Source organism: Nuphar pumila, chromosome 11 (genome assembly GCF_984573655.1).
Source record: "Nuphar pumila chromosome 11, dmNupPumi1.hap1.1, whole genome shotgun sequence".
NCBI classification, from domain to species: domain Eukaryota; kingdom Viridiplantae; phylum Streptophyta; class Magnoliopsida; order Nymphaeales; family Nymphaeaceae; genus Nuphar; species Nuphar pumila.
This window is the reverse complement of record NC_143259.1, coordinates 105,192,432-105,217,010: the sequence shown is the minus strand read 5'-3', so window position 1 is coordinate 105,217,010 and position 24,579 is coordinate 105,192,432. Positions and strand designations below refer to the sequence as shown.

At 37.5% G+C, this 24,579-nt stretch overlaps 1 protein-coding gene across 2 annotated transcripts; it reads left to right on the top strand.

The window, feature by feature from the left end:
- LOC149822682 (uncharacterized) lies at window positions 1-24,241 on the top strand. Of its 2 annotated transcripts, XM_089979986.1 has the most exons (6): window positions 1-87; window positions 11,768-11,943; window positions 12,052-12,186; window positions 14,334-14,441; window positions 21,158-21,229; window positions 23,793-24,241. In XM_089979986.1, the coding sequence occupies exons 2-6, from the start codon at window positions 11,800-11,802 to the stop codon at window positions 23,955-23,957; spliced, it is 624 nt and encodes a 207-aa protein (XP_089836112.1). In that variant the 5' UTR covers window positions 1-87; window positions 11,768-11,799; the 3' UTR covers window positions 23,958-24,241. The 2 variants fall into 2 exon arrangements, with proteins under 2 accessions (XP_089836112.1, XP_089836111.1); XM_089979985.1 differs by lacking the exon at window positions 1-87 and having other exon boundaries at window positions 10,897-11,943.
- Window positions 24,242-24,579: the final 338 nt, after the last annotated feature.

Sequence of the window (24,579 nt, the reverse complement as noted above, 5' to 3'; positions counted from 1 at the left end):
CTCCTTCCGTCTACATCTTCCTCCGGCCACCGGTGGCCTCTTCCGGCATCCTCCGAGCGACGACGACATTTTCCGGCAGCCGTTCAGGTCTCTCTCTCTCTCTCTCTCTGGCCGGAAAAGGGCCTCATGCTGGCAATCTCTCCATCTTCTCTATGCCTCTACTGGGAGAGGGGAAAGCTTTTCGGTTGGCTGTCTCTGGGTATTTTGTTGGCTTGAGTGAAGCAATCAGAATGGAGCCCTTGCTAAGCATTGAGGATAAGAAATGGTTGATTTTGCATACCAACTGCTTGATGAAATGACGGCTCTTCAACAGTTTGTGTTGCTTGGCCTAGAGTTTTGAGTTGGAACGTGCTCACCAACTGTTCAAGAGCTTTTTTGGACTGTTTATACAAGATATGAAGTCTTATGCTTGAGCTGTGTATTTTTTTTGTTGAGATCATTGTTGTGTTCGTTCTTTGGGTATTTTGAAGATTGGTTGGTTGTGGAGATTATTTTGGTGTGGGAACATAATTAAGAACGTGATGTGTGGATTCTACTCTTGTTTATTACTTTAAATATAACGTCGCTTTTATGATCAGCTGATTCACACCTATGACATTTTTTGGGTGTTTTTTTTTTGGCGTTTGAACATGGTTTTTGTTTATTTTTCACATTTTGTAGTTGTAATTAACCAAGTTCCATATTTTGTTTTATTGTAATAGTATGTTGCTACATATCTACTTGTTTCTAATAGATTCATTTTCTCATGCCACGTGTTCCTTTTTTATTTTTCCAGTTTCGTAGTTTTTAACCTCTGAATTTATAAATTTTTCCATATGCATCTTTGATTTATGTTGTTATTTAGAATCTTCATTTATATTTTGTTAATGTCTTCTAGTATTCCGAAGGAATTGTCTTGTTCATTGGAATGTTGATTGTTGTTTCTTATGGTGATTTACGTTTTGAGCAAATGTGTGATGGTGAACTTATGGTCGATCTTTTGTTAAATTTTTATTGCTTGACTACTTTTGTGAGGTACAATTCTGCCATTTCAAAATGCTTTCCAATGTAGGGCATGTGTTTGCATAACTTTGCTCACATTCCCAACCGCAAGGGCAGGAGAAATCCATCATTTTCACCTGCATATTCCATAAACCATCACTTCTCATTAGCAAATCAAAACTGCGAATCATTGTATGTGTGTGTGGAGAGAGAGAGATGCACATGCATTGATCTACATATCTATGTATATTGCGCTACTACTTTCAATTACTTAACTTTATAACATCGAAGACTTAACTTTGTAGCATTGGATCCAAAATTCCTAGGTGCTATGTGCTTGATTTCTAAATTCCAACTGGTTCTTGACCTTAACTAGGCCAACAGTGAAGTAGGGTCCGATGTCTATCAAGCAATCACATTATGGAAACCAAGGTTGTAAGTACCATATCATTACCCGCATTGGTCAAGCTCAAAATAAGACATGTATCTTATCGTAAAAATCATAATTTTAATAAAAAATTTAAAAAAAACATGAACAATCAGAAAAAATAGCAAAAATTCTAAAAAAATCATAACACATGAAATAATGATGAATTATGTAAAATACAACCATAAAATCACATATTAGGCATTTATATCTCTATGAGCTACATAAGACATTATCAAACATCAACTATCTCACAAAAATAATGCAAAATATTAAATATCTTGCAATTAAAAACATGCCACAATGCTCATACTTTCATATTACATAAACAAAAATATTATGGCAATAGTTACACTTGATTTTCAATCAGTTTTCCCTTATTACTTGAGTGCCCCATTGCCATGCCCGATCATCTAATGCCATATTTGTTGAAGAAGTGTAGAGTCTGATTTCTATCTTGATATTAATCTCTAATTTTCACGGTAAGTTGGCAGGGGTTGTAGGTAGGGTAGCGCCCTCTGAGGCAGAAATTTTTTGGAGGGTAGCTTTATAACTTTACTTATAATAAAGATTTTTTACCTTAACCCACTTTCTTAAGTGAAAAATGGTGGAAATACACTTTTACTTTAGCAAATCGCAAAAACCCTCTCTCTTGCGCATGGTTCGCCCCCCAAATTTCTCTCACAAGTCTTAGAGTTCGTTGATACTTCTCTAATAACTTCTATACAAAAGAAGGAGCCGGCTCTGAAGAGGTCTTTAAAATCCAAAACTGAAAAATTACGATTCAGCCATTTTTTAAGTGTGTCCATCCTGTATCATACTATACGCACTCGTATCGCGATACGAGTGTGTATCGTATCGATATTCCTCGTAGTAACCATGTGTATCGTACGATACATACAACATTGATGGAAATACAAGATGCTCGTTAAATCCATAAGGATATGGCTAGACGTCACTCATATATCGTATCAATATTCCTCATAGTAATGACATGTATCTACTGTGTTGTACGATACATACAACATTCATGGAAATACAAGATGCTCGCTAAGTCCATAGGGATATGGCTAGACGTCATGCCAAAATGTGACCAAGTTCATGAACTATAGGGCTGTGCCACATGACCAAGTTTATGTGTAGTTTCTCGGCAGTAAATTGAATTATTGAACTGTTCTTGCTACATGTTTGTAGGTGCTCATAGTAGTAGCTAGCAAAGTGGAAGGCATCATGACCAAACTACAAGAAAAACTAGATCTCAAGAACTCAATTATGTGTTGTGTGACGATTCTTAATGTATCTCATAGTTCATTCAGTTTCCAATCTAGCAAATTATTAGAAATCTCTAGCTTTGCATAGAGTTCCATTCCACTCATCCCAAAAGTCAGCTCTTTTCTCATACCCCTACGTGGGATCTCATTTTTGAAAACTAATTGCTTAGTGAATGACATGATAAACAAATTGCTTGACAAATCTTGTTCTTCTCTAGAATCATGGTGAGACCTTTTAGCATCAAGTTTTTTCTTTCTTTCTTTTTAAATAATTCTAAATTAGTGCAGATGTGCAATACATGGCTAATTGATTTTCTGATATGTAATTTCATTGTGTTGTTTTAACTTATTGCAATTTTGGTATTGAAGTCAATATTCTAATTATAAGAGGTGTCATTTTCTGTGTGTGATAAAACTTCTATTTTAAAAACCAATTGGATACATGTTCAACAGTTCAGTAGCAGTGCATATGTTCAGGTGAGAGTAGGCATAGGCTATATAGGTTTTGGTTGTGTTCTGTGAGGTTCACAGGGAATTGGGATTCAATATGGGGGTAGATGGAAGTTGGTATGCTTGGCTGGGCAGGCCTCTATTTTGCTAAAAGAGTAAGGGGCAGCATTGGGGATGGAGGTCTGCTTCACATGTGGGCTTCACTAGCTGTTCAAGGGACATTCAAACTTGCAAGAAACGACTTAAGTGATGGGGTGTTGGTTTGGTCACACCTCTGCTTTCATCACAACTTCAAGTTCTGCAAGGGAACATATCAGTCCTCGTCTTCGTCATTTGCTGCGGAGGACCTAAATTTTGGTGTTCAATCACCTTTAAATCGAATAATGGACATGGAGGGAGCGCAACGGCTGCTTTTGCTACTTGCTCTTCAGTATCCATACTTCATGAGTTTACTATGTCTAGATCAGTCACTTGTATCGTTAAAGTTAATTTCTCGTGAGGGTATTTCTCAGAGAGATTTTCAGAAGTTGATAAATCTCAGGTATATCTCTGCAATATATAAAAAATGAATAAAAAGTTTAAAAAATATGTAAAACTATAGAAAATAGAAAAATGAAAGAAATTGTCCCTTCTTCCCTTCCTTCCCTTTCTTCTTTTCTTTTCCTTTCCTTCTTTCCTTTCCTTTCCTTTCCTTTCCTTTCCGTTCTTCCTTCCCTTCTTCTCTTCCTTCCTTTCCTTTCCTTTCTTCTTCCCCTCTCTTCCTTCCTTTCTTCTCTTCCTTCTTTCCTTTCCTTCCTTTCTTTCTTCTTTTTCTTTCTTTCTTTCCTTTCCTTCCTTCCCTCATGCATTCCCTTTATGTAATGATATTTATTACGCTAAATATAATTTGCGGATATATTGAAAATATTGCAATAAATTTCTGATACTATCAGCTATCTTAAAATAGCTAATAATATCGCGATATTTTCAATATATCGGTGACTCTAGTCTAGAGTCACATCAACATTGGGGATGTGACTCCAGACATACTACAATATATTGTTGTTTAACAGTCAAAACCATAGTTTCAACATAGTTTCCTATTTTTTTCATTCATCCATTTGTTAATTTTATATGCAAATTAAAGTTTCGATATGGGTAGATGTTCCCTGATATTGGGTTCTTAAGGATTAAAGTATTAGGTTATGCTTTTGGGTTCATTTAGCATAGAGCAGGTTCATTTTTTCCCCTTTTTATGCATTCATTTGTTAATTTTGTTGCAGCTGTGATTGAAGTGTTGATATGAGCAGATGATCCTTTGTTTTTTGTTCTTAAGGATTGGTGTGTATAATAGTATAGTCCATTTGGGTTGAAATCTTATTGACTTGTGATATGGATCCAACTTTTGTGGTTATGGATCTGTACCCAAATACCCAAAAGAATGAGCTAGTGGGGCCCACTCATGGGATGTCCCCTCCTAATTTTGGAGCCCAAGGCTTAGTGGGACCCATCCAATTGGCGCTCCACCTAAAAATGGAGCTCAAGGAAGGTCATGTTGGGTGGTTTATGACCCCCTAAAGATGGAAGATGGTATACCCAAGGGTTGGTCTATTTCTAAAATGTAAGACTTCATAAATAGATTGGTCCAAGAAGCGCTTAACTAAGAATAGTCCAACTTTTTCTAGATTTGCTTTTAAGACTTGTATAGGCTTAATGAGCCCTCCTTAGCCTATATACAAGCCTTGTATCCCCTCTTGCAAAACATGAAATGAAAATTTAGAATCTCTCTCTCTCTCTCTCTAGCTCTAGCTCATGCCCCTCTCTCTCTAAGGACTTCTCTCTCTTGGGATCGCTCTGCCCCGCTTCTCTCTCTTTCTCTCTCAAGGGCTCGTGTCTCTCTTACCTTGGTGTGCTAACCTCTAGTAGGTCTAGTTCACTAGGTGGACCAAGGTTGCTGCCAAGGCCTACTCAACCAATGTGGTCAAAACTGAGTCCTCGTTGGTCTACCTTCCCCAAGCCAATCTCGTGGTGCATCTGACCTCCACCAACTGACCCAACTACTGCAGAAGACCCCACCCGTGTCAGCCTAATCCCAGTAAGTCCACCAAGCCTTTCCCTTAACCCAAACCTAGGTTAGAACTTACCCAACCCAAGTCAGCCCAACCTAAATTTTGATGAACCCAAAAAGTTGTCAGACTTCTAAAATTCACCCAGCCCAAACTGTCAGGAATATGAGTCTGCAATTTGGACTTAGTATTCTTTAGGGTATCTAGTTTTAACCCTCTGAATTTCATGATTCGTAGAGCTCTTTGTACATTGAACTCTATTTTTCAATTCAGGTCTGTCAGTCCCCAAATCCAGTCTACCCTGCAGAACCCTAAAAAATCCACCACATCCTAAAATCATATCTTATTGTTCCTGTATCGTCGACTTCTAAAATTTGAACCGAACCTAGTTCAAGGTGTCTAGAATAATCCCTCCAAATTTGGGATTTTTCTGTAGCACAGTTTGGGAGTACTTAATTTTCTCCCTGAACTTGTCAGTAACCCAGACCTTGTCTACCTGAGATAGCCTAATTAACCTAACCGAGCCTACCCCTTCCCAAAAATTTGTACCCCAGGCCCAGGCATTCATCAACTTGTGGTTAGAGTATTAGCCCAGGGTTAATGTTCTGAGATTGAATGGGTGATTGTGATAACAGTTTGGGACTTATCTGTGTTCTATGCATGGTTATGGACATCCCTTTTGAAGATGGACAGTTTTTTGTTGTGTTGATGTGCAGTCTTTGTGAGCGTTGGAGAAGATTTCACATGAACATCCAATGACCTGTTACTAAAAAATATTTGTTATGTGAAAACCAAGTTTATTGTCATCCAAACAATGCTTTCCGATAACTAGATTTAAAACCAAGTTAGCTGTTGTCATCCAAACACAAAACCAGGATTTCAAGGGTGATTTACAACCTAGGTTTTAAACCATGTTTTAAAAAAAACAGGTTTTCAATAAACCTGGTCTTCTCAGCCTGTCATCCAAACAAGGCCTTACTCATCTTCATTCAATCACTTATTAATGATGATAGTCGTCCAGGGGTATTTATGTCACTTTACTGTTGTATTTCTGTATTATGCTTGTATCTCTGTGTTATATTATTGGGTCGGGTGTTTGAGTCTGGAGCAGACCCGATATCTATCGTTATGTTGGACCCGAACAAACAGAGTAATATAAAGATGGATTAGGGCACATTCTCACAATGAGAATGAAGTGAGCCCATCTTTGCTGCAGACGTCTCCAAAACCTCTCTCTCTCTCTTGTGCCACTGCGTGAACGCAACCTCGGTGATAAAAACTTTCATGGTATCAGAGCAGGTTTGCCTGTGACTTCCATACAAAGTATGCAGGACGAATTCCAGCGAGAGTGCCCTGCGAGATTCAGATTTTCTGTCATAAACAGGTTAGGTGATTCATCTCTTCTTCTATTAACCTTCATCCTTCTTTTCTTCCTCTCTATTCCTTCTTATTCGTCATCTGTGTCGTCAGACTTGGTTGTCGTTAGATCTAGTATCGAGTTCTTCAACCCTAGGTCTGATCGACAAACCCAAATTTGGTTGTCGTCAGATCTGCCACCTCTTCTCTCTCTTTGTTTCTGTTTTTCAATCCTTTAAAGGAATCCTATCTTGATAAGTCCGTCTATTTTCAATACCCTGTGGCATATCTAAACTATTTCATATTCACCCCAAACTGCATCAGATTTGGAATTTGCGTCAGATTTGAATTCTGTGTTAAATATGAATTGTTTTGATTTTTTGATTTTAATCTTGCCTCTGCGTCAGATCAGATTATAACAAATCAGATTTTATATCTGACTGTTTAGTGTGCTTGTCGTTATCTAAAAAAAAAGGAATAGAGAACAACAAGCATGTTTCCTGCATTTTTGGACAGTTTTCACACATCTATTCACAACTTTTCAGTCTTATCTTCACCCATTGTCCTCTCTTCTTTCATCATTATGGATTCCGCCTCTTTGTCGCCTAGTTTTCTCGGACAACTCATTTCTGAAAGGCCCAACAATTCAAATTACTTGACCTGGAAAAGACAGATCTTGGCATTTATCAGGAGTCTAGATCTCTCTGGGCACCTTGATGGGACAGTCCGCGCTTCGTCACGTAGGAACAACAAGGTGACAAAGGAGATGCCTCCAACATGATAATTCGCAATCCAGATTTCACATCATGAAGGAAGAGAGACCAAGCAGTCGTAACATACATTACCTCTACTCTCTCTCAAGAGGTATTGGTGAGTATTCCAGATGACTGCTCTGCTATGGAGCTGTGGCAGAAGTTAGCTAAGACATATTCATAGATTTCGGAGGCCAGAATTCTTCATTTGAAAAGAGAGTTTCAATTGTTAAAGAAGGAAAGTCTGACTGTGACAGAGTACATGAATCGAGTTAAGACTATCACAAACCAGTTAGCTATGGTGGGCGGTGAGATCCCTGACAGAGAAAAGGTGCAACAAGCGTTGAATGGTCTTGGGCCCGAATATCACATGTTGGTTACATCGTTGCTATGTCTGCCATCACTACCAAACCTTGAAGATCTTTGTGCAAAGCTGCTACAGTATGAAGTCACCATTAAAGGGGAGACCTTTTCAAATCAGAGCAGTCACGAGGTAATGATCACAGGGATGGGATCAAAAAGGGGGCGCAACTCCTTCCGTGGAGGACGTGGGCAAGGAAAAGCTAATTTTGGAGGACGTGGATTGTTGCCTACTCCAAATAATCAGTTCAACTCATTTTCCAACAATCAAAACTCCAGAAATGTACCAACATGCTATTTATGTAATAAGAGAGGACACATTAAGGCAAATTGCTGGCATAATCCTCAAAACAAAGGAAAAACGAATGGGGCAACACTTTCCAGCAAAGGAAAAGAAATGGGGGGACCTAAGGATGAGGATACGGATAACGTGAAGAATCTCTTGATTTCTGCACTTTCAGGGCTGAGTTTCAAACATAATGAGCAAGGAACATGGTATATTGACTCTGGGGCGACAACACATGTTACAGGTGATGTTGGTAAGATCTTAAAACCGATTCCTTATTTTGAAAAATTCAGCATTAAGACTGGCGATGGTACTCTTCACCCTATATCACATGTTGGAACCGTTGACCTTCATCTTTCTAATTTTTCCCTAACTTTGTCTAATGTTTATCATTCCCCAGGCATAGTTAAGAATATTGTTTTTGTGTCTAAACTTGTTGACGATACTAACTCTTCTGTTGAATTTACTCCTTCTGTATGGGTTAAGGATCTTCTTACGAAGAAGACGCTAGTTGAAGGAGAGCGACAAGGGAATATGTATGTCCTTAAGGAGTCTCTCTCTTCAGTTCATGTTGCTTCACCAATCTCGTCAATTATTCAGTCAAAGTTGTCTCAAGATTGTTTTAGTTTGTCTAAATGTAATAAGCCAAAAGTTTTGCATCGTCGATTGGGTCATTGTGGTCGTTCGTTTATTGAAAAGCTTGTGTCAAATGGGCTTGTTCTAGAGTCTAGTTTTAATAAAAGGTCAGAAGAACCTCTTTGTTCCAATTGTCAGTTATGTAAGAGTCATGTACTCTCCTTTCATTCAATAAATCAAAGAGCTTCAATTTCTTTTGAAATCATATACTCCGATGTTTGGGGTCCTGCTCCCCAAACCTCTTTATCTGGCAACCACTATTATGTCATCTTCATTGATAGTTATTCTAGATTCATTTGGATATATTTTATGAAACATAAATCTGAAGTGTTCAAAATCTTTTGTTCGTTCCATGCCCTTGTTTGTAATCAATTTTCATCCAAAATCCAACATTTCTAATGTGATGGAGGAGGAGAGTACTTATCACATGAATTTACTGAATTTCTTCAAAAGAATGGCATCAATCATCATATATCTTGCCCACATACACCACAACAAAATGGTCTTGCAGAAAGAAAACACAGGCACATCGTGGAAAGTGCCTTAAGTATGCTCCACGACTTCTGTGTTTCCTTGAGCTTATGGACCGAAGCTTTCCACACAACGACATATGTCATAAATCGTCTGTCTATGAAATTGCTCGAAGATAGATCTCCATATTTTACTCTTTTTCAAAGACATCCTGATTATAACAAAATGCGAGCATTTGGTTGTGTCTACTATGTTCACATTGACAGTTCTCAACGTGACAAGTTTCAAGACAAGGCGTGCAGATGCTACTTTGTTGGATATGCTGACCACTACAAAGGGTATCAGTGTTTTGATTCAATCTCTCGTCGGATTAAAGTCTCGCAGAATGTTGTGTTTGATGAAATCATTGCTGGAGAATCAGAAAGAGCAGCAAAGCAGAGTCAAGGAGAGAAGCAAGCAGAGCAGAACAAAAGGGATGAAGTGTATGAACAGTGGATGGCTTCAGAATTTTTTGATCAGATAGAAACACAGGATGACGGTTCGTGTAAGTCATCAACTATTGCGCAAGAAGAGGCCGACAGAAATTCTCAGATGGAGGGAGTCACAGATTCCCAGCCGAGTGTACCATCTACATATGATGATGATATAAGATTTCAGGGACTTGTCTATACAAGAAGAAATGGCTATAATAATGACTCATGCCCTGACGTTCAGCCTTGGAGGTCTGGAAGAGCCCATCATCCCATTGAAAGATGGGTAAGTTATGATAACTTCTCCATGGATTTACAATTGTTTATTTCTCAGGTTGAAAAACAGGAGGAACCGAACAACTTTGTAGATGCATCTAGATTAAAGAGGTGGATAGAGGCCATGAACGAAGAAATGAAAGCGTTGCACAAATGTGGAACTTGGGAAATTGTTTCACGACCCTCGCACAGAAATGTAGTAGGATCCAAGTGGGTCTACAAAATCAAATACAAGCCTGATGGATCTATTGAACACTATAAAGCACGTCTTGTGGCTAAGGGTTTCACTCAAGAATATGGACAAGACTATGATGAGACGTTCAGTCCAGTTATTAAAATGGGTACTATCCGACTAGTTATATGTTTGTCAGTACAGTATGGATGGACTCTTTGTCAGCTTGATGTCAAGAATGCCTTCTTGCATGGCGACCTAAAGGAAGAAGTGTACATGAAACAACCACTCGGATATGCAGAACATGGTCCCAGTTCACATGTCTGCAAATTACGAAGGGCTATTTATGGTTTGAAACAAGCGTCTTGTTCATGGTTTGATAGTTTTTCGCTTGAAATTCAGCGACATGGGTTTCTCAGATCTCAACTTGATCACTCCTTGTTTATCTATCGGCATCAGAAGGTCAACACTCTACTTCTTATCTATGTAGATGATATTATTCTCACCAGCAATTCGGATGAGCATATAGAGATCATCAAGGACTTACTGGGAAGAAAATTTAAAATGAAAGATTTAGGCATGTTGCGCTATTTCTTGGGAGTAGAAGTGGATCAACAAAGTAAAACCTTATCCCTGACTCAACATAAATACACTATGGATTTATTGGATAAAGCAGGGATGAGATATTGTAAGCCGTTGTCTACTCCTAGTGTGTTGAATCATAAGCTTAGTGCCCAAGATGGAGAATCCTATCGTGATCCCAAGCAATGTCGTAGCCTTGTGGGAATGCTTCAGTACCTTACTTTTACTAGGCCTGATATTGTTTATGCAGTGAATTAGGTGTCACAGTTTATGCATGATCCTCGTACCGAACACATGAATTCTGTTAAAAGGATTCTTCGATATTTAAAAGGCACGATTGGAGATGGTTTACTTTATCATCAGTCTCAGGTTGAGGGGGGCAAACATCAAATCATCGTATATTCAGATGCGGATTGGGCTGGAGATCCAGACGACAAAAAATCAGTTTCGGGATATTGTGTGTTTATCGATGGAAATTTGGTGGGGTGGAGTAGCAAGAAGCAACAAGCCGTTGCCCGATCCAGTACAGAGGTAGAGTATCGGTCTATGGCTGCAACCACTGCAGAAATCACTTGGATGAGGCATATCCTGGACGAGATAGGAGAAAAGTTTTTGCCTGCCACACTCCACTGTGATAATCAAAGTGCCATTCAAATTGCTTTTAACCCTATTCATCACGGCCGTACTAAACATATAGAAATTGATCTGCACTTCATTCGACAGAAAGTTGAAAATGGAGAAATCGACCCAGTGTACATCTCCACTAAAGATCAAGTTGCAGATTTGTTTACCAAGGGTCTCACTAGCATACGTTTTTGGTACTTAAAAGTCAAGTTGTCTATGGTTCAAAACCGTGCACAACTTGAGGGCGGGTATTAAGGATGATAGTCGTTCAGGGGTATTTATGTCACTTTACTGTTGTATTTCTATATTATGCTTGTATCTCTGTGTTATATTATTGGGTCGGGTGTTTGGGTCTGGAGCAGACCCGATATCTATTGTTATGTTGGACCCGAACAGACAGAGTAATATAAAGATGGATTAGGGCACGTTCTCACGATGAGAATGAAGTGAGCCCATCTTTGCTGCAGACGTCTCCAAAACCTCTCTCTCTCTCTTGTGCCACTACGTGAACACAACCTCGGTGATAAAAACTTTCTTCACTCATTATCTTTCAAGTGCTTTTGGTTGATCCAGTGAGTTTCACTGATAATGGTAGTTTTTTCCTGCAGAGTTGTAGCCCCCCACTTAGAGGAGTTCCACAATGGGTCATATGCAATGTGGCAGGAATCTCCTCACCCACCTCACCAAATGCTCAGATTTGCACGATTTGGGTCACAGGATCCTCCCATCTTTCTTTGTTGGCCATGGCATCAGATACAGAAAGTTGGAGGTCATTCTCACATCGGTGTGTACTCTCTCTCTCTCTCTCTCTCTATATATATATATATATATATATATATATACATTTTGCAGGATTATTACAGTTTATTCAATGTTTGTTTTGTGAGTTTAGACAATTGACAAGCTTGGGAAAGCAGGGGAGACAGTGAAGGTTGCACCCGGGTTCTTCCGCAACCATTTGATGCCCAAGTTACTTGCTGTTCCCAACATCGAGAAATACGCTTATCTGATTAGGGAACAACGCAAGGTATGCTCCTTTTCCTTCTCTATTGCATTCTGTGGTTCTTGTTGTTAATAATGTGTTTAAGAACAGGTTACCCATTTTGCTTAATTCACTCACTTTGATTGCACGTTCATTGCAATCCTTCTACATACAATCTTAGTTGTCAAAGCAGTGAGTCTAAGTGGTAGGGCCATGTTTTCCTGCCTAGGCACTGCCTAACCCTTTTTTCTTTTTCTTTTTCTTTCTTTTTCTTCTTCTTCCTCCTCTCGCCCCAACCCATTTCTTTTTTCTTTTCTTTTTTTTCTTCTTTTCCTTTTTTTTTCCTCGTTTTCTTCTTCCTCCTCCTCTCACCCCTCCACCTTTTCTTCTTCTTCTTCTTCTTTCTTTTTTCCTTTTTCCTTCTTCCCTTTTCTTTTTTTCCTTGTTTTTTTCTTATTTTTTCTCCTTTTATTCTTTATCCTCCTCTTGCTCTGCAACCTTCCTCTTTTTCTTTTTCCTTCTTACATTTTGTTCTTTCTTTTTTCCTTTTTTTCCTTTTATTTTATTTTTGTTCTTCGCATGTATATCTATGTTTTTCACACACACACACACACATTATATAGGGGTAACATTTGGTAATGCATTATGTACTAACGCCGCTGGATCTCCATGGTGTGGGTTTGTTTTGATCCAATCCGACATCATGAATGAATTCAGCATGTTCAAAATAGTGGGAACTGGCTTTTGGATCATGTTTTTTCAATGAAAAACACGATGTTACAACCCAGGATCCGTTGATTTTTGAAGCCTTATAAAAACCTACCTATGCTACATAATCGGGTGATCTAAGAGCTGATTCCCATTAAGAAAAATGTGTAGATCATATCTGTAAGGTTATTTTCATTAAAAAATGGAAAAATTGGAAAAAAAGAGGCATTTATACCTCATAACACACATATAGATAGACATATAGTTAAAGTTTGCTACAATCATTTGCAAAACTTTTTTATTTTTTATTTCTTGTTTTGTGGTCAAATGACCCCATGGATGTGATCTACATGTTTTTAGTGGGCACCGGCTTTTGAATAGTTGGAATCTGACTTGTGTAAAGGGTTTCCCGGCGATGCAAAAATCAATGGTTGTAAATGCACCAACTTTTTTGGCTCAAAGAAGCATGTTTTTTCATCGAAAAAACATGATCCAATGGTCTTCGCCCACTAAATCAATCTATGAGGTTAAATTGAGTCAAAACAACTTGTATCATGAGATTCCAACTAGATTGTACCTACAATCGACTGTATTAAATATACACCATATATATAAGCCTTTCTAACCTTTTTTTTTCTTGTTAATAATGTGTTTTCACATGTAAATTTAAATAAAATAACAAACAAAATACATTAAAGATGGGTAAACCTGCTTTTAAGGGGTGTTTGTTACACCACCACCAAAGAGAAGCCACTTTCCCTTGAAAGGAATGCCCAAGAGGGAAGGTGCTTTCTCATGGGGGAAGGTGTGAATCTATTTTCATGGGAAAAATGCTTTTTTACATTTATTATATGGGTCTCAATACATATTTCTCATGTAGATTTTTGCTTCACCTCTCTTAGGAAAGAGGCTTTCTTTTATATTGAGGAGGGCCTCTTTCATAGGAGAGGACATGAAAGTATGAAACATATGCCCCCTTAGTGATGGTGACACGTTAATAACGCATTCATTTCCCAAATAAAATTGCTTCTGCAGTCTGCATCATTCTGAGTCTGTTTTTTGGTGTTTCTGCAGAAAGGATGTGACTTGGTTAATTCCTCACTTGCAGTTTTAGCTTTACCATGCATGCTTTGTTTTAGTTTTAGTAAATGCAGGTTGTAGATAAAGTTTTATTTATATACCTACTTGATGTATGGGTTTCTCGTTGCAGTCCTTTTTCTGTGCTCTATACAATAAAATGCATGTGATCTATTGCTTGTCTATCTTTAGTTGTCTACACATTCAATTATGGGTTGAGAAGTTACTTGTGCCTGCCTCTACTTCCAAGTGCAGTTAGCAATATGAAAAGTCTACCATCTGGAATTTTTTGTTTTAATGTTGGCTCTCTGCTTCAGTTTTCATGTCCTTCCCTTTATTCACTGAATCAATACTTGTTAACTTTGCCAATAATTGCATAATAAGGTCTGGTTACATGTTTGAATCAGCTTTATCAACGTGAAGAAGCAGAGACAGTGACAGTTGTTCCACAGACTAAGGAGGATAAAAGGAAGGAGTACCAAGCTGCAGCAAAGCGTTTAGATAATGCTCGCCTGGTGGGTTGCCACTAGCATAAGTTGTGCTATTTAGTATGATTCAAGCAATGAAAGATTTCATGTGTATCAAAATCATTTAAAAAGATTGCATTAGCCTGTAAAAACAGATATAGGATGTCATTCTCATTTTATGTCCTCTGCTCCATTCTTGTTTACACAGATTGATATATTTTATGCAAGTATCTTTGGCTTGCAAAGTGCTTGTGTAAACTTTGTCTCTTAGTTAACCTCAACATCTTTTTTTGTGGAGTACACTTTATACCCATTTCTGTTGTTCATGAGTGATAAGTTTGACCGAGCATTCTTCCTGGAGACTGCTTGTCACCACTCATTTTGTTATACCTTCTTGTTTTGATTATTGATAATTATTTTTTAAATTTTAGAAAACAGAAAAAGACTGATTATTAGTTCATTAGGACAGGAGATAAATAAAAAAATGAGCAACTGTCTGATTTCATTTGTCTCAAATGAAACAATATAGAGTTCAAGTACAACACAGTATAATGAGGACTAAGCAGATGCTAATTCTAGGACCAGAAGACAAGAAAGGGTTTGTATTGCCAAAAGGATACATTGACAAACAAAAGAATACACCAAAAGTATGACGAACTTATGACATGTCAAGAGGGGTCAATTGTATATCTAACAAATCAAACATGGCACTCAAACTCATCTAAGTGATGTGTTATTATGAAGATATCACCTTATTACCGAGTTTGTTAAATGCAGAACTCGAGCAAGTCTTAAAGGCTTTATAAAGAACTCACTGGCTGAATGTCTGTAGGAACACAAGGCAATAAAGCAATCTAGATCCAGAAACTACTCACATGTATAGTACTAGTCCATTTTATATTCGGTGTGCTAGAAGACACACTTTCTGAAAATATAAATAACAGTCAGATGTAAATAAGTGGTCGAAGTACAGCTATATCAATTTGTAGATGTTAAAGACCAACATTTCCATTGTTTTGAAAACCGATATTTTACTTTATTTTAGTGGATGAAAAAAAAAAAAATTGTCTTCAAGGGATTAGAGGCTTTGAAATATACAAGGAATGGCAGTGAAAGCATATCAGTCACATCATCACCCCAACTTGCAATGGAGTAGGAAAACACATGCAAAGGAGGATGACAATAGTAATACTATGAAATAGTGTGTCCAATACATATGAAAATATTCATGTGAGTCGATGTTGGAGCATGTTGAAACTGTGAAAAGGTTGTGGAATTGATTGGGCTACTCCCTGGTTTCTCTTTCCCTAGTGCTGGTGGAAAACCTAAGTTGAACCTATTGCTGGTGATGGATCAGGTCATGATAGAAGTGGATCCATTTGGCTCAGATCTGGATCAGGCTACAACTGGATTAAGTCAATCAAATCCTATGTCACATAGGTGCGGGTATGGGTGCGGATGCGGCACTTTAAAAAAACTTGGGTGTGGGGGTGGAGGGAGGATATATATATATATATATATATATATATATATATATATATATATATATATATATATATATATATATATAATTTTTAACAGTTTTAAGTTAACACTATGTGTATTTGTGTGCATTTATGTATATATATGTATAAATATAATATAGATAAAAATGGACTCAATTAGGGTTAACTGAATCTACTTTTGGATAGAAATTGACCTCTGTGTGGTTGACTTCACCTAACGCAAAGGAAACTGTGTCCAAGTGTTGCACCCGCCTGGGTGCGGGTGTGACGCGGGTGCAGTGCCCTGTTAGAAGAGTCCGTGTGACATAGATCAAATCCAAATCCGAATACGACACTGGGTAGATTCCACCAATCACTGTACATTTCTGTGTTCTAGTCTGGATCTTATCTATGCTGTCTGTATTGGTGCTTTAGCAGCCTCTAAAATAATGGAAATTGATATGCTAAAAGTTATTAAAGGAGCAAACAAAATGGATACCTTAAATGGAAGTTTAAGTGCAAATAGCCTACAGCTTACAGTCAACTAATTTGAAATGCCAATCTCTCCTGAGTGATGCATGATAGATTAATTTAACCAAGGTTTATTTGTTTGATGCAAGCATCCGGTTGAACCTCTGATGACATGAAGGAAATACTCAAGCAATAGTGAATAGTGGCACAAGCAAGCATGCACTTTGTCCACATAAGAAAGATATTTTATGTCATTCCCACCTAATTCCTTATTTACTGTCAAGCTTCGCTATTAATTCTGAGCACATGAATAGTTTCTCCTATCAATAAGATATTCTTTATTTAATTTGGTTTTTGTGTTCCTAATGTTGTTTACCAGCTACACCACACGGATACTCCATTTTGGCTCCCATATCATGTCCACTTGTATACAAATCATATAAAAAACTTCATAAAAATGGCAGTGTCCCCGTATGCAAATCTGTATCCATGTGACATAGTTTTACCAGGTTGGTTTGTTGTTCTTGAATAGGATAAGGTTTCCAAACTCGTCTTTTGGGAAATCTGTTAAGTGTATAATCCCAACACCTTTTGTACTTTCTAACACATCATTGTGAAACTACACAATTTTGAATCTAGCCTCTATCTAATAATATCATTTCTCAAGTTGCATATGAATTTACAAATTTTAAAGGTCGCACTCTAACTTCTTCATGCTTGTTGGCCATGTCAGATTCTCATGTTTGTGTCATGTTTGAGGTTTGGGAAAAGGCATTATCCACCTAAATTCTCTGTTTAGAGTTCCCACCTCCTTCCATGGGAACTATAATTCCCGTTCAAGCCCATGATATAGAACAACCCTCAAATTCTTTGGCGCATGACTCGCCTCTGCATCGCCGCAATTGGCTGAAGCCAATTACCCATCTGCCTCTCCTTCTTCATCTGGGTTATCTCTGATCTCTCTTTATGTAGTTTTGATTGAATCCCTCTTTTTGCCTCTCTCCCTCCTTCCGGTTATCTCTATGCTGACCATGACCTCTCTCCCTCTCTGTGTATTTTTTATTGAACCCCTCCTTTTTGCCTAAAAAACCGGAGACTCTCTCTCTCCATGGGTTTTGCAATGTTTTACCATGTGTCCACAAGCAGTTTTACATGAAGACATGTTTCATGTCTATGGTAACATGGAGAATGACGAAATTGGAAATCACGTTCGGACCTGAAACTGGATCCAAGTTTGGTCCAATATGAACACTCTATTATTGATCCAATTGAAGATCCATTTTGAGTCAATAATGCAATTTCATGGGCATTGTGCATTCATCAAGACACGAAATCCAATCAAACGACATGCAAATCCTGTCTAGATCTAGATGTAGAACCAAATTCTGATCTGAATTCAATCTAATGTGAATGCTCTGAACCATGCACGTCTCGTTAAATTGGGTCCATAATATTCAAACCCAACTATAGATTGTTCAACCAAAATTCAAATCCAACTCTCAGTCTGGATTTTATCTTATATATACACTCCATCTCATGTCTCATTATATTTAGGTCCATTATATTTTGATCCAATTAAGGATCCGCATAACATACTCATGTAGGATTCTTAAATGGTACACAAGACTACACAAGCCTAAGAACAAGAACTCTCACCCAAATCCTATGTTGTAGCCGAAGTTAAACATGAGAATTCTCAAGAAAATCAATGAACACAAAAGTTACCAAACAAGGGAAATTTAGAGATTGAGAACTCATTTTCTTGACATTTCGTGGGATTGACAATTCATCTTTCCATGAGAATTCTCCTCCAAGGTATTCAAATCAAACACACCCTTAATTTCACAATCAATTCCAATTGGGTAAGTTTTCTTCCTTGATGATTGCTTCCAAAGGTTCAAGGAGAATTAAGAGATTATAACTATTTGTTGTTTTTTATGAATCATTTAAACATTTGAAACGTACTACCAGTACTTCAGAATGAAAACCAGACCTAATCCAATTTGTCCAGGATCCACATTTTTTATGTTCACACCCCCCATCAAACTGGTGACAATTAAAGAACAAGTGCTCACTACGAAACCAAAAAAACTGATGACACACGAACAAGCAGGAGCACCTTGTCAAATCACCTGCAGAAGTATACAATATTTGTGCTTACTTCTAGAACAAGCAGGATCTGGTCCTCAAAGATCTACAATGAATAATTTCATATGAAATAAATGCAGCTATGTCACTTTCTGCGAAGACAATCTATTTTGTTTTCCATTTGACAACTAGACATAATTCTTGAATTCATTGAACTATCAAACATATTCTCATGCCAATAGTTTAAATGAGATAAAGTATGAAAAGCGTTGAGGCGTAGCGAGGCACTCCACCAAAACCTGAGGCGTGGCGTAAAGCGTAAGCCTAAAAAAAAATTGAAAACTTTAAAAAAAATTATAAAAAATACCTAAAAATACAAATAAATAAAGAAATGCTTTATTGATGAACTAACAACAAATAAGAAATAGAAAATCTCAAATAAGTACTAAAAAATATCAGATTAACATATAAAAGTAACTAAGAAACTGATTACATAACTAGAGAACTAATTATATAATTGAAAAATATAATGTCCTCAATAAAAAATCTCAAATAAGTACTAAAAATATGAGATTAACCTATAAAAAGTAAAGAAACTAATAAAAGGTAAATAAATAAAGAAACTAATAAATATAACATATAAAAGTAACTAAGAAACTGAAACTGATTAATAAAAGTTAAACATATAAAAGATTAAAACATATAAAACTAAGAAACTGAAACTGATTAATAAAAGTTTAAAACAAATAAAAGATCTTCTTCTTCTTTTTCTTCTTAACATATAAAAGTAGCTAAGAAACTGAAACTGATTAATAAAAGTTAAAACATATAAAAGATCTTCTTTTTCTTCTCAAGGCACGTTTTTGATAACACTGGATAAAGTTTTTAGTCCAATAATTTAAATGAGATAAAGTTTTTAATCCACACTGAAGCTGAAGCCTTTGTTCCTAGCATATCCAACTTTATTTGAAACAGGATAGAGATTTTCCTTACTCTTTCTAGACTTCCCTTGACCCTGTACTTCAAATCCTTGATTTTAGATCCCTATGGAAAAAGTTCAAAGAAATAACCATTATCCTTAATGAACTTGGCCAGATTTAAATTATTTTTAATTTTAGGAGCAATTCATTTTACCCTTGAATTATATTTTGCCTGTAGAAAAAGAGATATACTTCTTATGAGCTAGTGGATACTCTTACCATTGTTGATCGCCACTGCATCTTTACCTTCACAAGCCATGGGAGACTGCATCTTGTTTAGAGTGTTTTCCTCATGTGGTTTGCCCCAGCAGCTGGGTACCAGTCCTCATCAAAACCTGGATCCAAAAGAGTGCAACAAAACTCTGGGAACATTTCTGGCTGAAAGGGATGTTTAAATTGTTTAAAGCAATTAGTAGCGGTGTTGCCTGTCTGTCCACATAACTGACAAATCATGAGCGTTGCTCAATTTTGGCCTCCTCTATCCAATTCACTTCTATAGAATGAACCCAATCCTTTGCAATTAGAGCGACCTTGTCCTCCTTGAACATTGGTAAAAAATGCTGAAGTGCTACTCGAATCACCATGTAGCTGCTCTAAGCAATTTTCAGGATTTAGTAGCAAAGCTCTCATTTCGTCAAAGTCAGGATAACTTCACCAATCGTAAGGCAAATGATAAAAGATTCATACTCATATCCAGGTCCACTAAAAATACGCAAAACCAGAGCATCTATGAGAATCAGATTTGAATCTAGCCAAGATCATCAGCAACACATTTGAATCTCTGAAAATATTCAGCTACAGGGATGCTACCTTTCTTAACTGACTGCAGTTGAAATCTTAATCATGTCGTTCTTTCTTGTGGATATTTGCAAACATCTTCTCCTGAGAAGCCAGATATCTAGATTAAAGTCCAATTACTTGAGCCAAATAGTTTCAGAGAGAGAGTGGCATTTAACCAACATAGCAGCAGATTGTCCTATTTTTTCCATTTAACAAATTCTGGGTTGATAACAGTTGACTGATGGTTATTAAGAGGAATGGAGACGTCAAAATTTTTTTGGTGGTTCACAAGTTCTCATAACAGGAAGAAACTAATTTTTCCACAGAATAGTTGGTTCTGTCAAGCTTAACTGAGATCAGGTATTCAAGTTTGCAATATTGAAAGTTCGCAGGTTTGGAAGACAAAAGCCATGGTTGGTTTCGAATCTTTCGATACAATCTGAGGAACTGGCGAGAGAGCAAGAGTCTAGGAATATTGGGAATGGGAATGACTAGTTCTGTTGACTGCTATGATATATATAATACATGTGGCCTATTTTGGATAATGGCACAGCTCATGTTATAACCGAATTACAAATTTGAAAGCTAAAACTGAAGCTTCCTTCGAGCTCACCCTCTGTTCTAAATTGGGCAAGTTTTCTTTCTTGAGGATAGCCTTCCAAGATTCCAAGAGAATAAAGAGGTTATGCTATTGGGACTTTTTTTATGAATCATGTGAACATTGGAAATATGCTGCCAATTCTTCAGAATGAAAACCAAATCTGATTCAATTTGCTGTGATCCAATTGCTTATGTTAACACTTTTATCAGTGTATTTTTCCCATGATGCTTAGCAACTACTATTCTAGGCTGTGAATACTGTTGACCTCAGAATTCTTTTTGTACTTGGCATTTTTATTAATCCTAGGACAGAATGAAAGTGTGCAGATCTTGTAATTCGTGTAGTACTGATTGCATGCAGGTGTTAAGAAGGCTTATCAGCAAAGACAATGACCTGCGGACTCCTATTGCGAAGGATGAGATTGTGGCTGAGGTGTGTTGCAAATTTCTTGTCAATCTTCACGTTCAGCTTTGTTAAAATATGCTTTTGTTTGTAATGAATACCTATTAGCACTTGATTTGGGGATTCTTATGATGAAAATCAGAATATTGAAAGCCACTGCCTCAAGCAGCAAGACATGCCTTTAAGCCTCTAAGAGGCTAACTGCCTCAAGAATGAATTGCTCAAACGCACATGAGAGATGCACGTCTCATATATTGAGAAGTCCATGTCCATTGATGTGGCTTGCACCTCTTGGTGACCTGTCATATCAGTGAGTTGCTTGCTTTGTTCCTTTTTATCACACGTGTGTGTGTACACAGTACACACACATGAAATGATGATGTGGACGCATAAAGGAATTCTATGCTTTTAATGTGGAAGGGACGAAACATTATACATCACTTGACATTTGAGAAATATATTATTGCATTTTCAGATTTTTTTTCCTCAGGGTTATTCAAGACATGATTAGTAAGGGTTAATAGGGATGAGAACAAAGCCAAAAAGGTTAATCCCTCACTTCACAGATCTAGACTTAAAACAATCTACAGAAAATAGTGGTGCGCAGTAGATACTATTGATCAAGATCATGGATATGAGAGAAAAAGGACTTGGTATGATTGGAGAATTTTTTTTTCCCGTCTAGAAAGGTAACCAGAAAAAAAAAAGAACAGAAGAAAATAGTTTTGTTAAGCTATGTTTGACCTTGCTCTTGTCATAGTTTCATGAAATCTTTCTCATGTATCTGGGCATTATCTGCTAGATGAAGGAAAGCAGGTCCCACGCATGATGCTGGGGCATCGTCATGAAAAGTGAGGAGGATGAGCAGTTTTGGCAACCGATGCTGGTTATGTCATGCTGTCTGCTTCTATAGTTGAGGCATTCTTTTGTGAATGATCTGATCTGGGTCCTAAACAACTTTGGTTCGAACCCTCATTCCTTCTAGATCTCTGTCCTGCCATACCTTCTGCAATATGTCCTTAACGTTTTTCTGAGTGGAAGTGTCAAGGTTCCGTGGATAGTCACACTCTACAACCAACCCTTCCGGGTGAAGCATTTTTCTGACCTTTGTGAACTGTGATAGTTCTTTGATATTTCCAGTTGCATACTGGGACTTCCCACCCCCGTTTAATTAGATCCAGGCTTTGCTAATTGTTGTTTTATTACAGAAAAACCACTAATTGGTTAAGCTCATCCCCATTCTTTGCAGGCAGCTTTACTGCTGTGTCCTCTGTATGACCTCACTAATTTGTCGAGGAATTATCATGTACCGTGAGCACACACCACCACCTGAATCCTTCCTAGCTGGTATTTACTCCTCTAAAGATCATCTAACCGATTCAGCATCTCTATGAATCATTCTAAGTCCATCAGTACATTCAATACAGAGACAAATTCCCATAAACGAGTGATGATAGACAATTTTGGAAGTTATTTTTAAAGGGAAATGAGATTTGGATTGCTCATGCATGGCAAGATATGGAAGTCCAGCTCCACCCACATGCCTGTACTGGAGGAACATTTGCAAACCAGAGGATAGCTGGTATTAATATATGGTTACTTCCACTGAATTTATGAACCTAAGTGGTGGCATTGGGTTCACTTGGTGTTTATGTTCCATTCACAAGCATGAGGTTATATGCACCTCTTTCCCACAGGTTCTGTACCACAGCCCACCCCAGGTTGCTCATGTGGTTAGGGCGGTTCTTGAGCAGGTGGCGGAACCCTCCAGTGGCTTACCTGGTGGGGTGTTCTTTGCAGGATAGATCCCTCATCTGGGTTTTACTATCTAGGAGGGGAGGCCCATTATGTGACCTCTGTTCCTAAACAGGTTCCTCGTCATCAGAAAAAATAAAAAAAAAGGGGTTCTGTACTACTCCCCATATGTTTTCGCAAGTGGTATTAAGAGTCTCATCAAATTGTCCTCTTAGGTGAGCTTACCTTAGCTCTTTCTAAGAGTTTGGATTGAATGAGATTGTATGCTTGAAGACATAATTAAAGGTAACTGCCATTTTCCATGCAGAGTAAACTGCAAACTGGAATATGTGAACATTTGTTTGAACCAAGATTTTCATGTTTTTTTTTTATTTGGCCTGATTTACATTCTTAGTTTCATAGGAACCAGCTCTGGGATTGTCTAATTATGACAAGCAGGACTTTTTAAGGCTTGAAAACCAATGGCCCAAAATTTTTTGTATATATTCAAGCATCAAAAAGTCGTATTTTCACGTTCCTAACAAATGGACCATGCTGAACGCATATAGAGGGTTGGATTCGTGAAAGAAGCCTTGGAAATGCTCAGTTCACCCTGAGTTTACACCGTTTGTAGTTCACATAGTGACAGTTTTCCTTTCTTTGTAAGCTTACTCTTATGGTTTGACAACGTAAATATCTGCTTGCTGGTTTGCAGACGCCCACTCTTGTTTGTTCCCTTTGCAAACGCCAGATTTAAATAATTATTTTATTATTTGTTTGTATGTTGTGTTTTACTTTGCAGATCCGTATTTCCTGATTGTTGTGTCTAATTATTGAGGCTCATGCTGATTGATAACAGGCAGCAAGGCAGCTGTGTGTGAACATTCAGCCTGAGAACCTTCACCTGCCATCCGACATCACGACGTTGGGGGAGTTTGAGATACCTCTCCGGTTGCCCAAATCCATCCCATTGCCGGAGGGCAAACTGCAGTGGTCCCTCAAGCTCAAAATCCGAAGAAAGTGATGAGACATAAAATATGGTCTCTCATATCTTGACAATCAAGCACATCGTGGTTCAATTCCTGGGGCCGCTCAGCATAGATCTTGGGGTGAGGGTTTTAGCCATAGTGACAATTATGGGCGATATTTTGAAAATATCGCGAAAAAAACATGATATGTTATCTTTATGGTTTGAAACTTTAAAATCTCACGATATTTTCTACAAAACCTAAATATTGTGTTTTTATCGCGATATTTACGTTTTTATCTCAAGATTTAAAAAAAAAAGAGACCCTTGCTTGCTTTAAATTCATTTAAAATACATTGAACAACATTATTTTCAAGTGAATAAATTCTCATTGAACTTTTTTTAATTCATCCATTTAATTGTAATAAAACTTCCTGTCATCCACCAAAAACTTTAAACTAGTTTCTCAACAAGGCAGCTTTGCAAATGTCTACAATAGAAAACGGTTTCTTAAAATCTACCTTGAAAATTAAAAGCTTTAAATGTGTTATGAATAAGAAAGAGCTCCTGAAGTCCAACGTGTAAATTAAACCTATATTTTGAAGTTTTAAATGATTTATTTAGAAGTTTCAGTTTTGGACAAGACCTTAAACACATACCAGCGGTGGTCCTGCTTGTC

What these genes read in the sequence shown, in the direction of transcription:
- LOC149822682 (XM_089979986.1), top strand. Translation starts at nt 11,800, where the DNA reads ATGGGTCATATGCAATGTGGCAGGAATCTCCTCACCCACCTCACCAAA. An exon ending in GTTTAGATAATGCTCGCCTG is followed by an intron (nt 14,442 to 21,157) that starts GTGGGTTGCCAC and finishes GATTGCATGCAG; the next exon opens with GTGTTAAGAAGGCTTATCAG. An exon ending in AGGATGAGATTGTGGCTGAG is followed by an intron (nt 21,230 to 23,792) that starts GTGTGTTGCAAA and finishes GATTGATAACAG; the next exon opens with GCAGCAAGGCAGCTGTGTGT.